Here is an 18,996-nt window from a genome sequence, read left to right on the forward strand (position 1 = left end):
TGTGTGTGTGTGTGTGTGTGTGTGTGTGTGTGTGTGTGTGTGTGTGTTGCATGCACACTTGTGTGTGTCGTCATATGTGCTTGCATGCATGTGGAGGCCAGAAGAGGTCAGGTGTCCTTCTCTGTTGCTCACTATATTATCTCCGTGGGACAGGATCTCTCGCTGGAGATGCTAAGCTAGCTAAGCTAGGCTCCAGGTTCAGTGATCTTCCTTTCTCTGCCCCTGACCGAAACCAAGGCTCAGGCAGAGGCCAGGTGCGACAAGGCTGCTTGCCCATGATCGCTTGAGAAAGCAACAGAGTCTGGAATTCAGATGCCCTGGCCACAGCCATAGATCTCTCTGGGTGGAGAGACGGGCTCTGGCTCCCCACAGTGCACGCTCTGCAAGCAGGTGCAGTAAATAAAAGGCTCAGCCTCAATGACAGATGATAAGAGATGCCGTAAAGCATTTATGGGCCGGGCTGGTGGTCAGCACCGCGTGACACCCTGAACAAGTACCCATAAAGGCTTTATGGTGGCCAGATGTTGCGTGAACTGCCACAATTGCCTCCTCTTTGTAGACGCTCCGGCCTCTGGCCCCCAGCACTAGGGTGGTATCCTGCCCCCGGTTCTGTGACATTCCAGGCCAGCTACTGCAATAGCATAGGGACACGGGCACAAGAGGCTCGTGACGGCAGTTGCCGATGATAAAGCAGGTGGTCAGAGACCCTCCCCCAACTCCCGAAAAATTGGTTCCCCAGGGGAAAGATGGCTCACAGAGTCTATGAGCACCTGTCTCCAAGCTTAGAGATGGCACAGCTACGTGGCAGGTCTTCTTCTCTAGGATTCCAGAGTCCCCCCCCCCAAAAAAAATCACATGTTCTTGTCAAATATCCCGCCACTGCTGAGAATCTCCTTGCCCACCGAAGTCTTCGGCTTAACCAGCAGCAGCCAGAAACCCTGGTTTTCTTTCTCCCCCCACATACTATCTCTGATCCTGGACTTGAGGGTTGTCAAAATGCCAGGCTGGAGCTGTGGAGTCCTCCCCCATCCCCAAGAAGCCCTGGCCCTCCCACCATCTGCAGAGGGGTTGTATGACTTTTCTTTAGCCGAGTGAACAATTGTCTGCCCCCTCCCCACCCCCCAACACACACGGAGCAATAACAGACCAAAGGAATTATTACACTCATGCCTGGCTCGGTGAAGCAGGGAGTTTATTGGTATTATTTACCAAAGCAGAGGGAAAGGGCTACTCACGGGAGTACCCACGTCAGGAAAGCTGCACCCCTGAAGCTCAGCACGAGGAAGTCTAGCCCTGCTCAGCAATTGTCAGCTGCTTTTACAACCTTGGGGAGGGCCTCGTGAATCTTCCTGCTTTTATAAGCATCTGTCCCTCCTCTAGAAGGGACGATTTCAATTTAGAGCAAACAGCTGCATATGGGGGTGAAAGAGCTTCTGCCACAGTGGCATGCAGGACCTGATGGTGGCTGGCCACGTCAGGGGGACAACCTGCTGTGCCGGACCTCTGAGGAGTTGTCTGCTCATCTGACACAGGACACAAAGGAGCTTTGTACTCTACCCGTGTAACTAACCCCCAGCAGGGGTGCTGGCTGCTGCTTTTCAGTGGCCTCTCCGGTGCTCTTCCATGCCCTTCCCCTGACTAGAAAGGAGTGACAGTCCTCAGAGGCCTCTGCCCTTTGGCTCAGCCTTGCCCTCTTCCTTCATCTTGTGTACTGTTTTGTAAGCATGTGTGTCAGCTCAAATGGTCTTGACTCCCTGAGTCTTCGGTCATTCCCAGAGGGCACCTGCCTCCATTGAGTCCAGTGTCTGTGTGTCTAGGGGTCACTGGCCCAGTCATCACAAAGACCAGGGTCTTACCTCTCCCAATTTGGGCAGGGTCCTGACTCCCTCATCCACAGAGTACTAATGCCTTCACAGGGCAGGCATTTCATAAATATTACATAATTGGCTGACTAATGAATTAACTGGTCTTAAGTAACTTACACCACTCTCTAAATCCCCGCTTACTAATGGACAGTCCCCCGTGCTGAGCAAAAGCCCCTTGCCCAGTGACATTGTCTCTGTCTTCTTGCTCTGTCTCCCCTGGAATCAGACTAGCCGTACCTTGGTCATGTGTCCTACTCTCCAGCTCCTGGAGTGTCACTGCTGACACAAACCTCTATTCACAGTCCAAAGGTTCTTCAATCCCAAGAGCTGGGTTAGTGCTACAGCCGAAAGGCCTGGCCTTAGGAAGGACCAAAGGGAAGCTCCAGAGATGTTCACAGAACACTGGCACCCGGAGAGAAGCTAGGGTACCTCTTACTCAAGATGAACCCTCATTCTATGTCAGCCCCACCCCTGGTCCACCACACAGGAGAACTCCTGAAGTCACCCTGAGAGGTGATATCTGGACATATGTCCATTTACCTACATATCTGATGAGCATTTATTGGGTGCCTACAATCTTTACCCAGTAAATATTCCTGTTATACAAGTCCTAGCTCCAAGCCCAGGGAGATGGTGGCAGTCAGGCCTACACTGGCCTTCAGAAGCAATTCTACCAAAAGCCCAAGGAGGTCTAGGGGCCTAGGTGTTACCTACACACACACACACACACACAATGGGGTTCACAATAATCTAAGGAGAGGAGTCTCTCGGGGAAGTCTCTATAAAGCATTGGACCATTGTTAGAGCCTGAGTTTCAGAGAAATCTATGTAGATCCCCATGTCCCAGTCAACCTCCCACAGAACGAGGGGGCAGTGTCCCACCCCAGCCAATAACAAGGATGTACTGATTTGACCAATGACCAGAACCCTAGGATATCTGGCTAGGGCCTAGGACCTGGCCAAAGCCAAGGCAGGTATGGAATCAGATGGGTCAAAGCTGGCTAGTGGATGGGGAGCTGATAGCAGTGAAGAAGAGCATGCCAGGCATGGAAAGTCATGATGACAGACCCCCTAGTTGGAGTGGAGGGAAGGTGTGGGTGGCCCCAGAAGTTCTGCCGGGGCCCCTGAGAGGAGTCCTAGCAGCAGTACCCTCCTAACCGCCACATCCTCCAGGCCGGCAGCTTTTGGTCAAGAAACAGCACCACCCTACCCCACCCCACTGGAAAGGATCCAGACAGCTTTCTCTGTGCACATCTGGCTGCCTTCTACTGTGGGTCTGCAAGGCCTGCCTGTGCTCTCTGCTGTGGCTGTGGCTCTGGATAGGCCTGTGGTGAAATAGCATCACTGGCTTCAGAAGAGGGGTGGGCTGGAGCCTGGGAGAAGGCTGAGGACCGTGGGCAGCCTTGTAATTTAATTATTCGACTGCAGAAAGGAGACCTCATCTACTCATGCTCATCCTTGTTAAGCTAATTGTCTGTCTCCTTCACTCTCCTCTCCCCCCATGAGCTGGGGAAGTTGCTGCCACCTAATTGAGTTATCATAAAGATAATGGCTGATGTTCCTGCCAGTGCTGAGAGAGGAGGATCCATCTCCCAGAGACTCAGGCTGCAGACAGCGGTCCCATCCCACCCCACTCCTCACCCCTCACTCCCACCCACACCCCAGGGGCTGAGATGAGGGCAGAGAGCCTACCCAAGGAGTCTACCCATGTGGCCGCCTGGATGGAAAAGAGGCTCCCTATTCAATTTTGGCACACCTAGGGAGACAAAGGGGCTGCCGTAAGGATATTTGGTCTCTCTCAGGAGACAGCAATGCGGCTTAGCAAAAAGAGCCTTGACTTGAAGAGCAGATAGATCAGGTTTCAAGTCCCAATGTCACCTCCCATCACCTATCTCAGTTACCATTCCTCTGAACCTGCCTTCCTATCTGTAAAGTGAGACCCTCAAGCTATCTACTGTGGCTGATGTTTCTACAAGCTGATGGCCAGGGGGAGGACCATGAAAGGACCTGGTTTGGTCACATCTGGTTTTAGGCAAGTTGTCATAGAAAGGGAAGGGAGAAAACCTACACAGGCCTTCCTCACCTATACCCAGGACGCCTTATCTCTATCTACCCCAGGCACCCAGAGGGCTAGGGATGACTGCCAAGATGAGAATTGATACACAAGCTGAATGGTGGGTTAGGAAGCACATGAGTCAAATCCAAGGACCTACCTGAGAGCTGGACAGGCTAAGGGAGAAACAGGGAGGCCTGGCCGGGCTGTACAGGGGAACAAGAGCCAGGGCACCAGGGGATGCCCATAACAAGCTTCGTTCAGAGGAGAATGAATTTCCAGAGACCTGGGGAGCTGGATTCCAGGCCTGTCCCAGGGTCCGTGCAAGCCAGAGCCCCCAAGTAGGACAGCTGGCCAGGGTGAGCAAGTGCACCTGACTGTAGCATCTCCTTGTCCCCCAGTGCCCCCTCTGATCCAGCCCTTCGAGTTCCCACCTGCCTCCATCGGCCAGCTGCTCTACATCCCCTGTGTGGTGTCCTCGGGGGACATGCCCATCCGCATCACCTGGAGAAAGGACGGACAGGTGATCATCTCAGGCTCGGGCGTGACCATTGAGAGCAAGGAATTCATGAGCTCCCTGCAGATCTCCAGTGTCTCCCTCAAGCACAATGGCAACTACACTTGCATTGCCAGCAACGCAGCAGCCACCGTGAGCAGGGAGCGCCAGCTCGTCGTGCGTGGTGAGCGGGTCAGGCTAGTCCCAGGAAGGGGTGGGAGACCAAGAGCATCACTCTAGAGTTCCGGTTAGAATCGCAGGCTCTTGGGAAGCTAGCCCTGGCTGGGTTCTTAAGGACAGAGAGACCCAAGCCTCTTACTTTCAGGCCTGGAGTGGAGGGCATCCTTACATGGGCAGCCATGGGCACAGTCAGGTTTGGAACTCAGAACTCTGAGTTCCCACCACAGGGCTTACACAAGCTCTCAACATTTTTTACATTAAGGCTCTCTGCTCCCAACATTGCAATGATCCAAGAAGGGCTGACACCTACTGGAAGAGGCCCCCAGAACCTAGGGGACCTGGTAGCGACTAAGCCTCTTTTCTCCCCGCTTCCCTTCTTTCCACAGTGCCCCCTCGGTTTGTGGTGCAGCCCAACAACCAGGATGGCATCTATGGCAAGGCTGGTGTGCTCAACTGCTCAGTAGATGGCTACCCACCACCCAAGGTCATGTGGAAGCATGCCAAAGGTGAGGCAGACAGCATCTGTTGGAAGAGCAGGGAGGACCTGGAGGCTTCTCTGATGGGCATGGGACCTGTTCTTCCATGCAGCTCCTAGCCCTGGGAGGAGTACTGAGTTCTGAGCTTGGGGAACCCCTGCACCAGATGGTCTAGAAGTCATTCTCAGCCATGCCAGGGTGAGGGACAGAATGAGGCTGAATCCAAATCCTGTGTGCTTATTGTGATGGTGAGGCCAAACCAAGGGCCTCATGCATGATTGGCAAGCCCCCCACCACTAAACTACATTCACAGCCACCAAACTTCCTCTTGCCCACACAGCCTGACCTCCTGCTACTCTAGTGTGCATTGCTTCCCTGACCATGTCCTGCCTGCCCTGGGGTCCTCTCCCAGCCCAGCCTCATCACAAAGAGACATTTGGCATCTTACTGGGCACCATATGATTGTCTGTGTCCATGGCTGATGTTGAGATTGGAGGGGTACTCCAAAGAAGACAGCCTCTTCCCCAGACATGGCTGCATGTGGCCAGGCAACTGTCAGAGGAGAACTCTGTCTTCTCCTGGCCTATTGCCAAGCTGACCAAAGATGGCTCTTTCTTCCTGTCCCAGGAATTTGTGTCAGCAAGTTCAGTGACAAGGTGGGCTCTGCGTGAGGTACTTCTCTGACTGTTTCCATGCCTCCAAGCCAGGTCAGGGCCAGACCTCTCTGAGGGTATTTCATGCCATGCAGTAGGAACTCCATGGTGCCAGTACTGTGGGATGGCATGACTGTGGGATGGCTGTGAAATGGCCACAGATGGGCAAGCAAGCCCTAGCAGGCCTTTCTGAAGGCACTAGGTCACACCCAGCCCATTCCAACCGCACCCTCTAACTGCTGCCTCCTTCCAGGGAGTGGGAACCCCCAGCAGTATCACCCAGTGCCCCTCACCGGCCGCATCCAGATCCTGCCCAACAGCTCCCTGCTGATACGCCACGTCCTGGAAGAAGACATCGGCTACTACCTCTGCCAGGCCAGCAACGGTGTAGGCACTGACATCAGCAAGGCCATGTTCCTCACCGTCAAGAGTGAGTCCTGCTCCCACCCCAGCCCTGCCAAGGCCCACCAAGGCCAGTCTTGGGCTCTCCCATGCCTGCCCATCCTTCTCCCGGGATTCTGCTGTTTTGTCCAAAAACAACAAGGTGGCTCAGAGGTGAGCTTTGAAGCCTCCTGGGGGCTTTCAGGGGATGCTTAGCCCAAACAAAGGCACCCTCTGGCCTGTCTCAAGTTAAGGACGCAGATCATCGGAGCTATATGGTAACTATGCAATTTACTTGTCAGTTGGCAATTCAACCCCAATACCTAAATCAAACAACTACTTTCTGCTGCTTAATACATAGACAGTTGTACACAACCTGTTTACAACCTCAAAAGGAAGACACCACATCCACTATGTAGGTAAAGCCTTTGGAAAAATGGTTTCCTGGTTCTGTCTATCTAACGACCTGTGTAACCTTGGAAGGCCATTTTGTCTCTCTGTGTTCTAGTCTCCCCACTTATCATAGAGGTCCACTACCACCTTACAAACCTCATAAAACCATTTCAAATAACACAGAGACTGAGGCTGAGCAGAAGCGTGTAGGGGCAGCACAACCCGAGAACTCTAACTCTAGGAATGGCGTCTGAATTTCTGAGCCAGAGCTGCCGTCCTGGCCCTGGAGGCCGCTGTTTATCTGCTGTCCCTGGGTTCTGTTAAGCACCACAGCAGCCGTTCATGCTGGGTGGGCTTTACAGGCTTAGGACCCTTCATCGTGGGCTCCTGAGAACCACTTCAGGACAGGTGTTCTTGTGGCCCTGCGTCAGGAAACAGGCTTTGGAGGGTGGAGGTGACAACAGCCAAGTGTGATTCTGATGGTTGTGACGTCACTACTATGTGACTCTGATAAGTACATCTGACCTTATTAAACCATATTTTTTTTTTCCCTGTCTACAAAGATAACGTCATAGCCCAGGGATGTTGTGTATGTCAGGCAGCCAATGTGGCCCTGACTGGGCCCACATGCAGCCACCGGCATTCTTTCCGTATCCCTCTAGGGTAGCTGCGGGGAGCTGTATGGCCCGTGAGCAGTCTGCCCTGCACCTCCTGGGAGCTCCCTCCACCAACAATCCTGGGCCTTTATCCAGACAGGGAAGCCCTGCCAAGAGATCAATGCTGAGGGAGCCCCCAGGTGGAATCCCCGTGCTGGGAGCAGCGTCCCTCCCGCCATCAAAGAGCACTTTGTCCTTGGTGAAGCCAGGCAATCAATCTCCATCCCCCAGCCAGGGAGAACCACAGAGAAGAGTGGCTCCCCTGGACCTTCCAGTTCATCCCCTTTCCTCGCTGTCAGCAGGAGGCACATCTCTCCACAGCACAGGGGTCCACTGTGGGAGGAGACCTGGCTCACATAGGACTGAACTTCAAGATGGGTCACCTTTCCTCTGGGGACTGTGATACTCAGTGTTTACTGGGCCAGCCCAAAATGAGGAAACAGTTCTGTGGTATCAGTGCCCTCTCTCTCTCACACACACTCACACATACACACACACACACACACACACACACACAAACACACACAGAGAGGGAGGGAGAGAGAGAGAGAGAGAGAGAGAGAGAGAGAGAGAGAGAGAGATTAACCCTCCTAGAGAATGATGGGATTTCCCTCATCACTCTCAAATCAGGGCAGAATGTGGCTGTTTCTGTCCTTCCTTCCCCTCCCTGCTTCCCTCTCTTGGTCCTAACATAGGCTGTCTGTCCTCTAGCCAGCCTTTCTCCCCAGCAAAGCCACCACACACTCCCCTTCAACTTCACAAATTTCAACTTTTACCATGAGTCAATAGTAATATACAGTCAGTAACAGCTATACTCCAAAATTCAAGTTTGGTCCTTTTCCAGGCTAAGGATATTATGGTCTAGTACACCTTCCCAATGCTAGGCAACAGCAGTGACAGATGTGTCCACTTAGCTACAAGCTCATGAAGGCAAACAAGAGACACACCTGCCTACTGTGTTAAGGTAGGAAGCTCATCAGATACCTCCTAACACCGTAGCATACTGCATTTTATTCTCCTGCCCTCCTTCGCCTTCCCTCCCTTCCGTGTCCCACCAGACATACGAGGTTAAGAGTAATTCAACATGTTTTAGCTTAAAATACTTCTGAGTTATCATAGGTTTCTCAAGGATCACCCCATTGTGTTTGGGGGTCAGGTGTACTTTCTCTCACTAGTGAGGTTTAGGTAAGACTACGGGTCGACAGTAGTTTATACGGTGCTTGAAACGGGTACTCCTCTGGTCACACTGTTAGCAACGGTTGGTTTAGGGGCTGGAAATACCATGGTGAGTGAAACAGAGCTTGTGTTCCCAGGGGGTTTAAGTGGCAGCTATGTAGGCAGATGGTAGGTGGATAAAGGGGCTTCCTTAGGAGAACTACGACAGAAAATAATGGGACCTATGACCTCCCACAACTAGGCATCTGCAAACAGCCCCTGGGGTGCTGGTAACATGGCTCAGTCAAGATAAAAAAAACCTCACAACCAGAGAATCCAGAGTGCTATGACTCTGTCCGTCAGACCAGGGAGCCAGAGCTCTGGTGTCCAAGGGCAGGAGGGGAAAGGTGTTCCTGCTCTAAGAGGGGGGATTCAGTGTCCTCTGCCTTTTTGGTCCTCTGGGTTTCCATCTGATTGGACAGGGTGCACATGAGAGTGGGCCTTACTAACTCACATGTCGTTTTCCCCTGTGAGACTCCACGGGCGCTCACGCTGCTCTGCCAGGCCCCTGCAGATCCCGTAACACAGTCCAACTGACATCTGAAACCATCCAGCCCAACCAGGGCGCCAAGAGTTTGGAGGAGCAGGAAACTAGTTGTCCAAGTCTTTGGATGCCCCAGAAGACAATTACTGAGAGGCCTCCATTCCTCCTTGACACCCAAGCCTTGGAATGGCTAGGCCAGTGAATCCGTGAGCCCAGTCCTACCCCTGTGGCACTTTATGATCCTCTCCCCACATCCTCCGTGGGGGGAGAACTGGCAATAGTTCCTTTCCACAGAACCTGAGACAGTGGATCAAGTCATTGACTCACATAGTCATGTCCACAGACTAGACCGCCAGCCACCCCTTCCTTCCTCTTCCTCCTTCCTCTGGGTCTTGGTTTCCTCAGCCATAAAAGAAGAATTTACTCAAACTAGAAAACCCAGTCCTTAGCTGAGCCATGCCACCTCCACCCAGCCAGCTTTAGTGCCAGCAGCCTGTGGAGTCTTTTTAGAGCACCAGGCTGTTGCCTCCCAGGACTTGATTGAAAATACACACAATTAGCAGAAGAAAATACCATGTCCGCAGGGCTACCTTTAATCTCCTTTTTAAATTAAAAAAAAAAAATGAGAGAAAGTGACCAAAAGAAGGAAGCTATTGCTGCTCCACCTGACACACAGAGAGGAAAGAAATCATCTTCAAAGAGAATTCTTCAGCAAGAGGCAGGTACAAAGCCAAACTGCTTCGTCGGGGGGGGGGGGGAGGAGCTGTGTTTTGATGCCACCATCATGTGGCAGTGCCAGCCCCTCCCCCCCACACCTTTATTAGACAGGTGCTCTTCCTGCCCCAGGCTCCCTCCACCTAACTGAAGCCCCCAGTGACTGAGCCATAGACAAAGCCCATGGCCAATTAAACCCAGAAGGGCTTTTTATTTGGTTTGAATTTTGATTTGTTTGTTTAGCAAAATGTCAGGCCAATTAAAGTGAGCTCCGAGGGCCCTCAGCTCCCACACACCTGCATCACAGGAAGTCAGATGGAAGGAACTGGACCCTAGTGGAGGTAGGTGGGTGGAGGGAGCCAGCCTGACCCAGGGAAGCCCTTCCTTGCGCTGCAGTAGATCAGCGTACCTGCTGTAGCTGACCACTGGTCCCAAGGTGCAAAAACTTAGGAAGCGAAGGCAACTCTATGGTCTGTGATCCAGAACCGCCCCTGTCCAAAATCAACCAGTGACAGCAACTCTTATCAGACAGAAAGGGTGTGTCCTGGTAATAGAACTGTTGCCCCTCCCACAGGGATAGGAGTCAATGAACCAAGGGAATGGCCACCCAGACGCCACACATCCCAGGCCTGACCGTACTTCCGGGACAGACTCGGATGGCCTGCCTCCAAACTGCCCAATGTTTTGTTCTGCTTTGATTTTAATGTGTGTGGGTATTTTGCCTGCGTGTTTGTCTGTGCATCACTCGTGTGCCTGATACCCACATAAGCCAAAAGAGGATGCTGGCTCCACTGGACTGGTCATAGACTAACCACCATGTGGATGCTGGATATTAAACCAGGACCTCTGAAAGATCAACTAGTGCTTGTAACCCCTGAGCCAGCTTTCTAGTCTCCCCAATGCCAGCTTTCTAGTCTCCCCAATGCCTCTTTTGACGTCTCCCCTCCCTCGCTTGGACCCTCAACCTAAACAAACCATTTGCAGTTCCTGTAAGCGATGCCAGAACACACAAATTGGGATGTCACACACACAATGCTCCTCTCAGAACAGGTAATAGACAGAGCTACAGTGAGGTCTAACCGCAGAGCAGCCCAGGGCTCTCCTGTGTTTCCCTGGTGATTGGGCCTGACTCTTCACTATCTCTGAGCTACTCTGGACTCCAGAGCTCATCTGTCCTCCCCATGCATGAACTGCATTCTAGCATCTCACGCAGACCAGACCTCTTCCCATTCTGGCACTGTGTGCAGGTCTGGTCAAGCTGGCATCACTGGTGGCTCCCCAACTCTTCCCTTGGTCCTATGAGCTCCTGAGGAGCTGAGGGATCAGGGCAGATCCTCTACTGGATCTGCCAGAGGTCTGAAGAGAAGACAGAAAACTGCACGCTGGGCAGGACACGGGGCCCAGATTTGGGCACTGAGCCACCACCCCCACTCACAAACACAGTTGTGGGATTTGGAGTCTGTTACTAGCCCTTTCTCCCCTTTGGTAGTAGCCATTGGTCAGCCTCAGCTACCCAGCCTCAGGGCAGCCTGTGCTAAGCCAGGGAGTCTCTTCTGCAGGCAAGGGTAGAGGACTCCCTGGATGTTGGTGAAAGAAGGAAGGGGTGATGATTTCCATGGCAATTATTAGCCAGTGGCCTCTCTGGCCTTATTGATTTCACGACTTCATAGAATAAGAAGCAACATGGTGTCTCGTGCTTCGTCAAGCAGAAGCGAGGACAGGCTGTAACTTCCATTCGCCCCTGGGCCTTCTCCACAGAAGAGCAGGGAGTCAGCAAAGCTCCCAGGAGTCTGAAGACTCCAAACACACTGAGAAGAAATAACAAGCACCCAGAGATCAGGAAAGGCCTGACCAGGAGACGAGACTGATTCTTGTGCCCTGGCTAAACTGAGACTCGGGGATCACCACCATTCACTTTCTCTCACCCTGTAAGCATGAATGACTGGGTCCTGTAGAGACTCTGGTCCCATTCCTGGTCCTGCCTTTCAGAAGCCAGTGCCCAGATGTTTCAGGGAGATGGGAAAGATAAAATACATCTCAACCAACAAAATGTAGAACAGCTGACTGACCTCGTGACACCAGCAGGGTCATTGAAACAGGAGCAATCTGTCACAGCCCCAGACCTAGCCCCTTCAGGGACCTGGTGCAAAGAAAAGCTTCTGTCCTAGCCCCACTCCTTTTATCACCATAGAAACCTAAGTCCTTACAGAGAGAGGAGGCTTTGCTGAGGAGACATGGTCCTGCTCATTCAACTCCACTCCCTGTTTATCCCCAAGTGCCTCACCTGGGCCACTCACTTCTCAGAGGTAGAGGCAGGTGACATATTATCACTCCCCTGCCCCTAAAGTTTCCATGACCACGGCACTGAAGAGTTTCCAAATGGATCCCAGCTCCACAGTATCACTCAGGGCAGCATCCAGCACAGGGCTGTTGCTTCTCCTACAGCGAGCCTCTAGGAGAAGAGGCAAAGGCATGGACTACAAAGTAGCTTTGCAATCACTTGGGTGAAAGATGGAAGAGCCTGGAGTGGATCAACCGAACCAGTCAGAGCTTCCAGAAAGGGTGGTGCTCCAGTAGAGCCTTGAGGACCAAGCAAAGGGAGAAAGGAGAGTTCAGAGAGAATAGCACCCAAGCAAAGGCACTGAGATAGATGTCTGCATGGGGGATAGTGAGGAGAGCACCCAAGCAGAAGGTGGCAGCTAGGGACTGGGGATGGGAAGAAATACTGACATGGGGGCGTCATATCCTCTAGGGTAGGAATGGCATAGGACCCCAATAAGAAACTGAAGAGGAAGGAGGATTTCTCCTTGAAGGAACAGTGAACTGGGAGAAAGTGTAGAGCTTGAGGCTAAAGAAAGGGGATGGCAGTACCAGCCACAAAGATGACCTGGATGGAGAGGTAGCATGGTTGCTATGGCAAAGCAGAGGTGATTGGTTAGCCTGGGACAGCGCTTTGGGTGACATAGACCTGGGTGCTAGTTTTCATGACCCTATGGGATTCAGTTCACTATGGAATTGGCTGGCAGGTTATCTTCCTGACCCAGAAAACAAGTCTTACGGACTGAAAGCAGAATCACCCTAAGTTTGCAACTTCCAGATCCCTGCCGCAGTTTCCCTGGCCGCTACAACAAAGTAGTAAGTGTCTCAGAACACCACAGACTTATTCTCTCACAGTCCATAGAGTCTGACACAGCCTGCACTTGCTTCGCTGAGGCTCTCTGGAGAAGCACCCTTGCTTCTTTGGGGATTGCAGCAAATCATGGGTTCCTTGAGTCACAGAAACATCACTCCAGTTTGTGCCCCTGTAGATGGTTTTCCCTATACATCATGTCATCTTCTCTGTATATCTTCCCACTAGAACCAGCCTTAGTATGACCATTTCATCATACTTTTATTAGAAACCATATCTCCTGTGGCTAGTGGCTTTCTGGAACCTCCTTGGCACCCACAACCACATTGTCCTGAATACAAACAGCCTCTTAAACAACTACCCTCATAGTCAAGAGCCTCAAGCCCATCTGACCCTGTGCTCAGAACTCCACAGCAAGGGTCAGCAAGCTAGGCCTAAGGTCAAATCTAGCCAGTAGCTGAACAGCTAGTACTAGGCCATACCCCTTCTTCCTTTCAGATTATTGTCTGTTGCTTCTTTGGTGATGCAATGACCAACGAAGCCTAGAGTACTAACTACTTGGCCCTTTCCAGGAAACACTTGACACTCCAGCTCTGGGGTATTCTCAGCAATGACCCAGAACACCTTCCCCTAGTAACCAAAGAAAGATGCTCAGGTCTCTTGTTTCTGAAAGGACTCTATCAGTTCCAGGCCATCTTTAGCCATCACTGCCTCCCCCTTCAAGCCTCATCAGGCTGTTGGGGAGGGGTTTAATGAGCTAATTCGTGGAAAGCATTAACCACGGTGCATGCACATAATAAGCATTCAATAAATGTTAGCTATTATTATCATTTACTCTCCTCCCTACTCCTGCACTCTCGGTGGGGAAAATGGCTCCCCGTCCTCCACCCCACCCCTGCTCTTGCACACTTTGGCCAGCAGCCAAGGGAAGAAGTAAGCGTCCCATTTTATAGCTGGACAGAGGAAAGTCTGGAGGAACTGAGCGTGTCCACTGCACTCTCCGTGCGTCAGAGACAGGCTTACAGTTTGCGGTTTCGAGGACCCACCCTTCTCACTGACCCAGAGTCCAGAACCCTTTGCATGTGCACACACCCTTCCTGCCTGAATCCTAATGTCTGCATTCTTGGGCAGTGGACAGCTAGAGTCTTGGGGGCCTGCTGCTCCCCAGATTCCTCTCTGCCTGTTCACCGAGGCCAGGCTGGTTGCTGCCGCACAGTTTCAACCAATCTCACACTTCAGGTGAAGCTTGCTTAATCAGGGGCGACAGGAAGCCAGGGCGGGTGCAATCAAATTAACAACGCCATAGCCTGGCTCTTTAAGAACGGGGATGTGGGGGAAAACAAAGCAGGCACCAGAAGGCACCCCCTCCCAAGCTGTCCCAGGGGAAGCCTGCAGAGCTGGGCTGCCACTGAGGCTGATCTGAGTGGCTAAGTGGGAACTGCTCCCACCGCCCAGCGCCCAGCGTGCCAACGATGCCCCTTTGTGGCGGCTTATCTCACACTGCCAAGCAGGCCCTCTCCTTGTCGGGGAGCTTGTTAACATGGAGGGAGACACAGGCTTTGGAGGGAAGGAAAACAGACTGGGCTTGAGGAGAAGGAGGCCCCCTCACCTCTCAGGCTGCCTGTAATCCTTTCGAAAACAAAAGGCTCTGAGAGCCTCCTGCAGAGGAGAGGAAGCACTTTCTCCCTTGAGAAAGTGGTGGGTGGGTGTGCAGAGCTCTGAGCTCTGCTCCAGGGCACCCGCTGTCTCTGAGAACTAAGTCTACCAGAGGGCGAAGAAGAGTAGATCCAGAAACCCATTTCATCTCCCTAAGACCTCCTTTTCAACAGAAAGACCTGGGAGACTGCTGGAGAGAGATTTTAGTTGCACTATCAGAAAGACTTCCTAAAACAAACAAACAAACAAAAACCTTCTTTGGTGGTGGTGAACACTGACTTTGCTGTCATGCTTCTAATTTGGGTGGCTTTGGGGACTTCCTGCCTGAAGCAAGGGAAGGACCAAGCCTCCATCCCTGTGGCACTCTACTATGCCATGTAAGGACCACCAGGCCAAGGGTGATCCCGCTCAGACCCATTAAGTCACAATCCCTAAAGATGTGGTCTGTCTGCACCATGATAGGTTTACTGGTTTTGCTTTTGTTGTTGACGCAGGGTCTCACGTAGCACAGGCCACCCTCAAATGCACTATATAGCTGAAAATGACCCTTAATTTCTGATCTTCCTGCCTCCTGTGCCACTATGGCCAGTTTATATGGTGCTGGGGATTGAACCCAGGGCTTCACCCACATGCTAGGCTCAACCAACTGAGCTACATGCCCCGTGAGGAGTTATTAAGCTTCATAATAGTTCTTGACAGTCGACAGGTATGAAAATTTCCTAGGTCCTCCCTAGAACAGCCATCTGGGAGAGCAGAGTGGTCATCCTTGGTCCCCATTTCCAGGCTAATCCTATTTCCTCAAGTCAGCGTTTGCCACAGCCCTGGTATATTACTTCCCAACCCCTGCTTCATCCTCTTCCTCTGTCCAATATCACAGGGCCAGTAGGATTCCAAAATGCCCTGGGCCAGACTTTGACTCTGCCAGTTACTAGCTGTGTGACTATAGCCTATTTACTTCTCCAAACCTCAGTTTCCCCATCTGTAAGGACTCAATATCTTCATTCCCAGTGCCTGGTGCATGGTAAGCCCTCAGTCAAATCAAGTTTTCTCTGTGACTGGCACCAAAGAGCCTCATTGTCAGCTTCACAGCCTCCGACAACCAAGCTGTTGTCACCAGTTTCTTCCCATTCTTCCCTCAGGGCCGCTCTTCTCCGCTGGGTATTCATAGCTGCAGCTTCCTTCCCTAGTGGCTTGAGGGCTGTCAGAAACTGCAGCTGAGCTCCCATCACTGTAGGGGAGAGGGAGGGAGCCACATACAGAGGAAGCCAGTCTCATGGTCCCCATTCCTGCCCCAACCCCAGGCCATAAGTATTGGCCTCCGTCCCCCACATACCCATCCACTTCCTGTTTTCTACTTTCTTCTGGACTCTTCCCAAAACTCATGCAGGGTACAACCAGCAAGAAGTCTGGACTGACACTAGAGGAAAGGGCGCAGTGAACTGTTAGAGGCTCGGTTTCCTCCTTGTAGATCACCATGGTGTGACTTCAGACAGATCACTTAGCCTCTCTGAGGGCCCATACTGGCAGGGGTGACAGATTCTAATCCAGCTTCCCCTGAAGCAGCCAGGTTGGCAAAGTTTAGTCCGTAGCATGATGTCTGAGCACTCAAAAGCCTATGTCCCAGCACTCGGGAGGTAGAAACAGGTAGATTTCTGTGAGTTTGAGACCAGCCTGATCTCAAATGAATTCCAAGACAGTCAGAGAGAATAGAGAAGAGGCTCTGTTCAAAAATCAAAAAATAAAAAATAAATTTACCTCTAAGCCGAGACTGATGGCAAAGCTTGTGAGTGCTGAGGTGAGCGGCTGTCTCATGGTGTTTTAAGAATCTATCGGCCTCTCACATCAAATTAAAATGTAAATAGCAGCTGATCCAAGCAGGACCTCAGGGGCAACAGGAGCCAGCCTGGGAGTAATTTCACAGATGGAACCGGTAACATCGGATTCTGACAACTGTCCTGTTTCTGAAATTGATTTCCTCTCTCTGGGCTGCTGGCCCGGGAGGGCCCTGGATCTCAGGGAGGAATGTCCGTGCTCTGTAATCAGTGTCCCTCTCATCTAGGCCCCTCTCTGCTCTCTGCTGCACCTGCCAGTAAGGCCCCATGGGGCCAGGAGGAAGAGATAGTCCACAGGCCTAACTGGCAGTGGCAGGAACTCCCTGGTCCATCAAAGCTGCCTGGGGGTCACAGATGACCACAGAGCTTCCTCTTCATAGATATGTGCCAGGCTGAGGCCCATGGAGACTTCTGCCCAGGACTCTTCCCATCAGACCAGGGAGAGAGCATGCAGACCATGTCAAGTTGGGAGCCTTGCGGAAGTATCCCCATGTGGCTGCGTCAGGGAAGGGTGCTGCTGTGCCCTCTACCACCGTTTGTCCCATGTTGGACACCTGGGTGTCTCTTAATGGCACAGGAATGGCTTTGAGCAGATGGGCCTGCTGCCCACCAGAAGTTTCTCAGGGTCATCTCCCACCTGAAGGGATCAGCATGGCATTCCCGAGGCTGCCATTGCCACATCCACCCAGGGCTCTGTCCTGTGCTTAACCGTCACTCCCACTTCTGTCTGGGACCCTAAAACTGAGGTTCCTCCTTCACCCCCCCCCAGCAAGTACACAGAGGCCACACTATTTAGTGACAACCCAACCCCATTTCTGAAAGCCAGAGATGGTGAGTGAGGAGGGCAGGGAGACAGATGGCAAAAGACGGTCAGCTTTGTCACCACAGCTCAGGGAGGACAGCCCTGCTGGAAGCCTCAGATCCCTGTCTGAAGAATGGGGCTAATGAGACTCATTTCCGGTGGTTGGCGTCAGGAGAGCTGACTGAACATGAAGCAATTACTTACTGCACTCAGAGCCCTGTAGGTGCCAAGGAGACCATGGAGCTGGTAGGGAAGCAAGTGGGGACTGGGCCACACTGTAGGAGACAATAGCTCAGAGTCCCTCTGAAGGGGGTCACTCATGAGAAAAGCACACCAAATACGCTATCATACGGCAAGCTTGCTACCACAGGACCACAGGTGTGTGTGTGTGTGTGTGTGTGTGTGTGTGTGTGTGTGTGTGTGTAGATAGGTAGGTAGTAGGTAGGTAGGGTATACAGAGAACATATCAACCCATGGTTCCCTGAATTAAGCAACCACACCAGGGCCTTGGCATATACGAAAATAACTTCAGTGTACATGGATACAAGAGAGACTGCTGTGATTGCCTGTTGGGGTATGTTTTGGATTTCCCTCCCTCCCTTTCTCCTTCTTTCTTTATCTCTCTCTCCCTCTCCCTTTCTATATCCCAGTCTCCCTCCTTCTCTCTCTCTTCCTCTTTCCTTCCCTCCATTCTTTCCTCCTTCCCTCCTTCTTCTGCTCTTCCTTCTGCCTTTCTCTTTCCTCCTCCTCTAGCTCCTCTTCCTCCCCACCTTCTCCACACCCTCCCCCTTCTTCATGACCCTCACTATGTTACTCAAATGATCCCAAACAATTCTTCGGCCTCAGCATCCCAATGTGCCCCACTGTGCTGGGCTTTCCCCCTCTTTTCAGGTGTACTTCTGCGTGCTAGCACAGTGACCTTGGGCAAATTTCTTCCCGAAACAGCCTAAGCTTCTTCCCTCTATGGAGCGCTACAAGGTGTCAACATACATCACCAATGTAAAATAAGTGAGATGTTTCACATTTCCCTACTCTTTACATTCCTGAAACCTGGTGTCTGTTTCACATTCATGGTGCCTCTCAGTCAGGCCTGCCACGTTTCAGGTGCTCAGCTCTGCATATGGCTGGTGGTTACCGACATAGCCGAGCAGGGCTTTATCTGAGCACTATGATTCTGTGGAATCGTCTACCGAAAACATTTCAAGCCAGAAGTTTGGTGCATGTGGGTCTAGGTAATGCTTCCCTTAGAGCAGGAGAGGGGCATGGGTGTGACGTAGGTGGGAATAGGCCCTGATAGGGCAGGTAGTGTTCAGGTGCAGGCATGCTCATTGTGTCCCTACAGCTGCTCTGTGGGACACAGAGAAACCAACCTCAATGTGTTGGAGGCCTAAAAAGCCATCAGTGACAAGTCTAGATCCCAGGCATCATGGCCCCCAAATTTTTTCATCTTCCCTTTTCCTCGACTTCAGTGGTTTCCCTAAACTAGCAGAAGGGGAGCTTTGGAGTGTGGTGCCAGGCGCTTGTTACCTTAAAAGCATCTAGCCAGAGGGAGGATGGGGAGCCAGCCCCAGATGTGGTTCCTAAGCAGAGCTGAGAGGCCAAAGGTCTCTGAAGACCCTGCTGTCCCTAACTACCCACATGTCTGTCTCTGGGTAACCCTGATTGGAAACACAAGTGCCCTAAAGCAGAATCACAGGTTGGGCACTGCTCAAAGGTATGCCGCCTGTGAGGTGAGTAGAATCTGAAACTGGGCCTGCGCTCCACTGGCAAGCTGCAGGTCCTGGACTGAAGCTGCATCTGAACAGAGGGTGTCTTGATGCAGGCCACTGGAGGCCTTCCTGGAAGGCAGAGCAGAGGTGAGCAAGCTTCTCACTGTGGCTAAGAGTTTTCCCAGAGATTCTTCCTCCTCATTCCCCTCCCCTTCCCAGACTGGCCTGTGCTAAGGCTGAAGCTGCCCTCATACACACACACACACACACACACACACACACACACACACACACACACACA

General features: G+C 52.1%; 1 protein-coding gene across 3 annotated transcripts in view; it reads left to right on the forward strand.

The window, feature by feature from the left end:
- The window catches only part of Dscaml1 (DS cell adhesion molecule like 1), a 309,086-nt gene that overhangs the window by 240,954 nt on the left and 49,136 nt on the right, over window positions 1-18,996 (forward strand). For all 3 annotated transcript variants that reach the window (XM_055621955.1, XM_055621957.1, XM_055621956.1), the window contains 3 exons: window positions 4,320-4,598; window positions 4,981-5,100; window positions 5,977-6,153. In XM_055621955.1, coding sequence (XP_055477930.1) covers window positions 4,320-4,598; window positions 4,981-5,100; window positions 5,977-6,153 — 576 coding nt within the window. The remainder of the gene's footprint in view (window positions 1-4,319; window positions 4,599-4,980; window positions 5,101-5,976; window positions 6,154-18,996) is intronic.

Source organism: Psammomys obesus, unplaced genomic scaffold (genome assembly GCF_907164565.1).
Source record: "Psammomys obesus unplaced genomic scaffold, mPsaObe1.curated_primary_1811, whole genome shotgun sequence".
In the NCBI taxonomy this organism is placed as follows: Eukaryota; Metazoa; Chordata; class Mammalia; order Rodentia; family Muridae; genus Psammomys; species Psammomys obesus.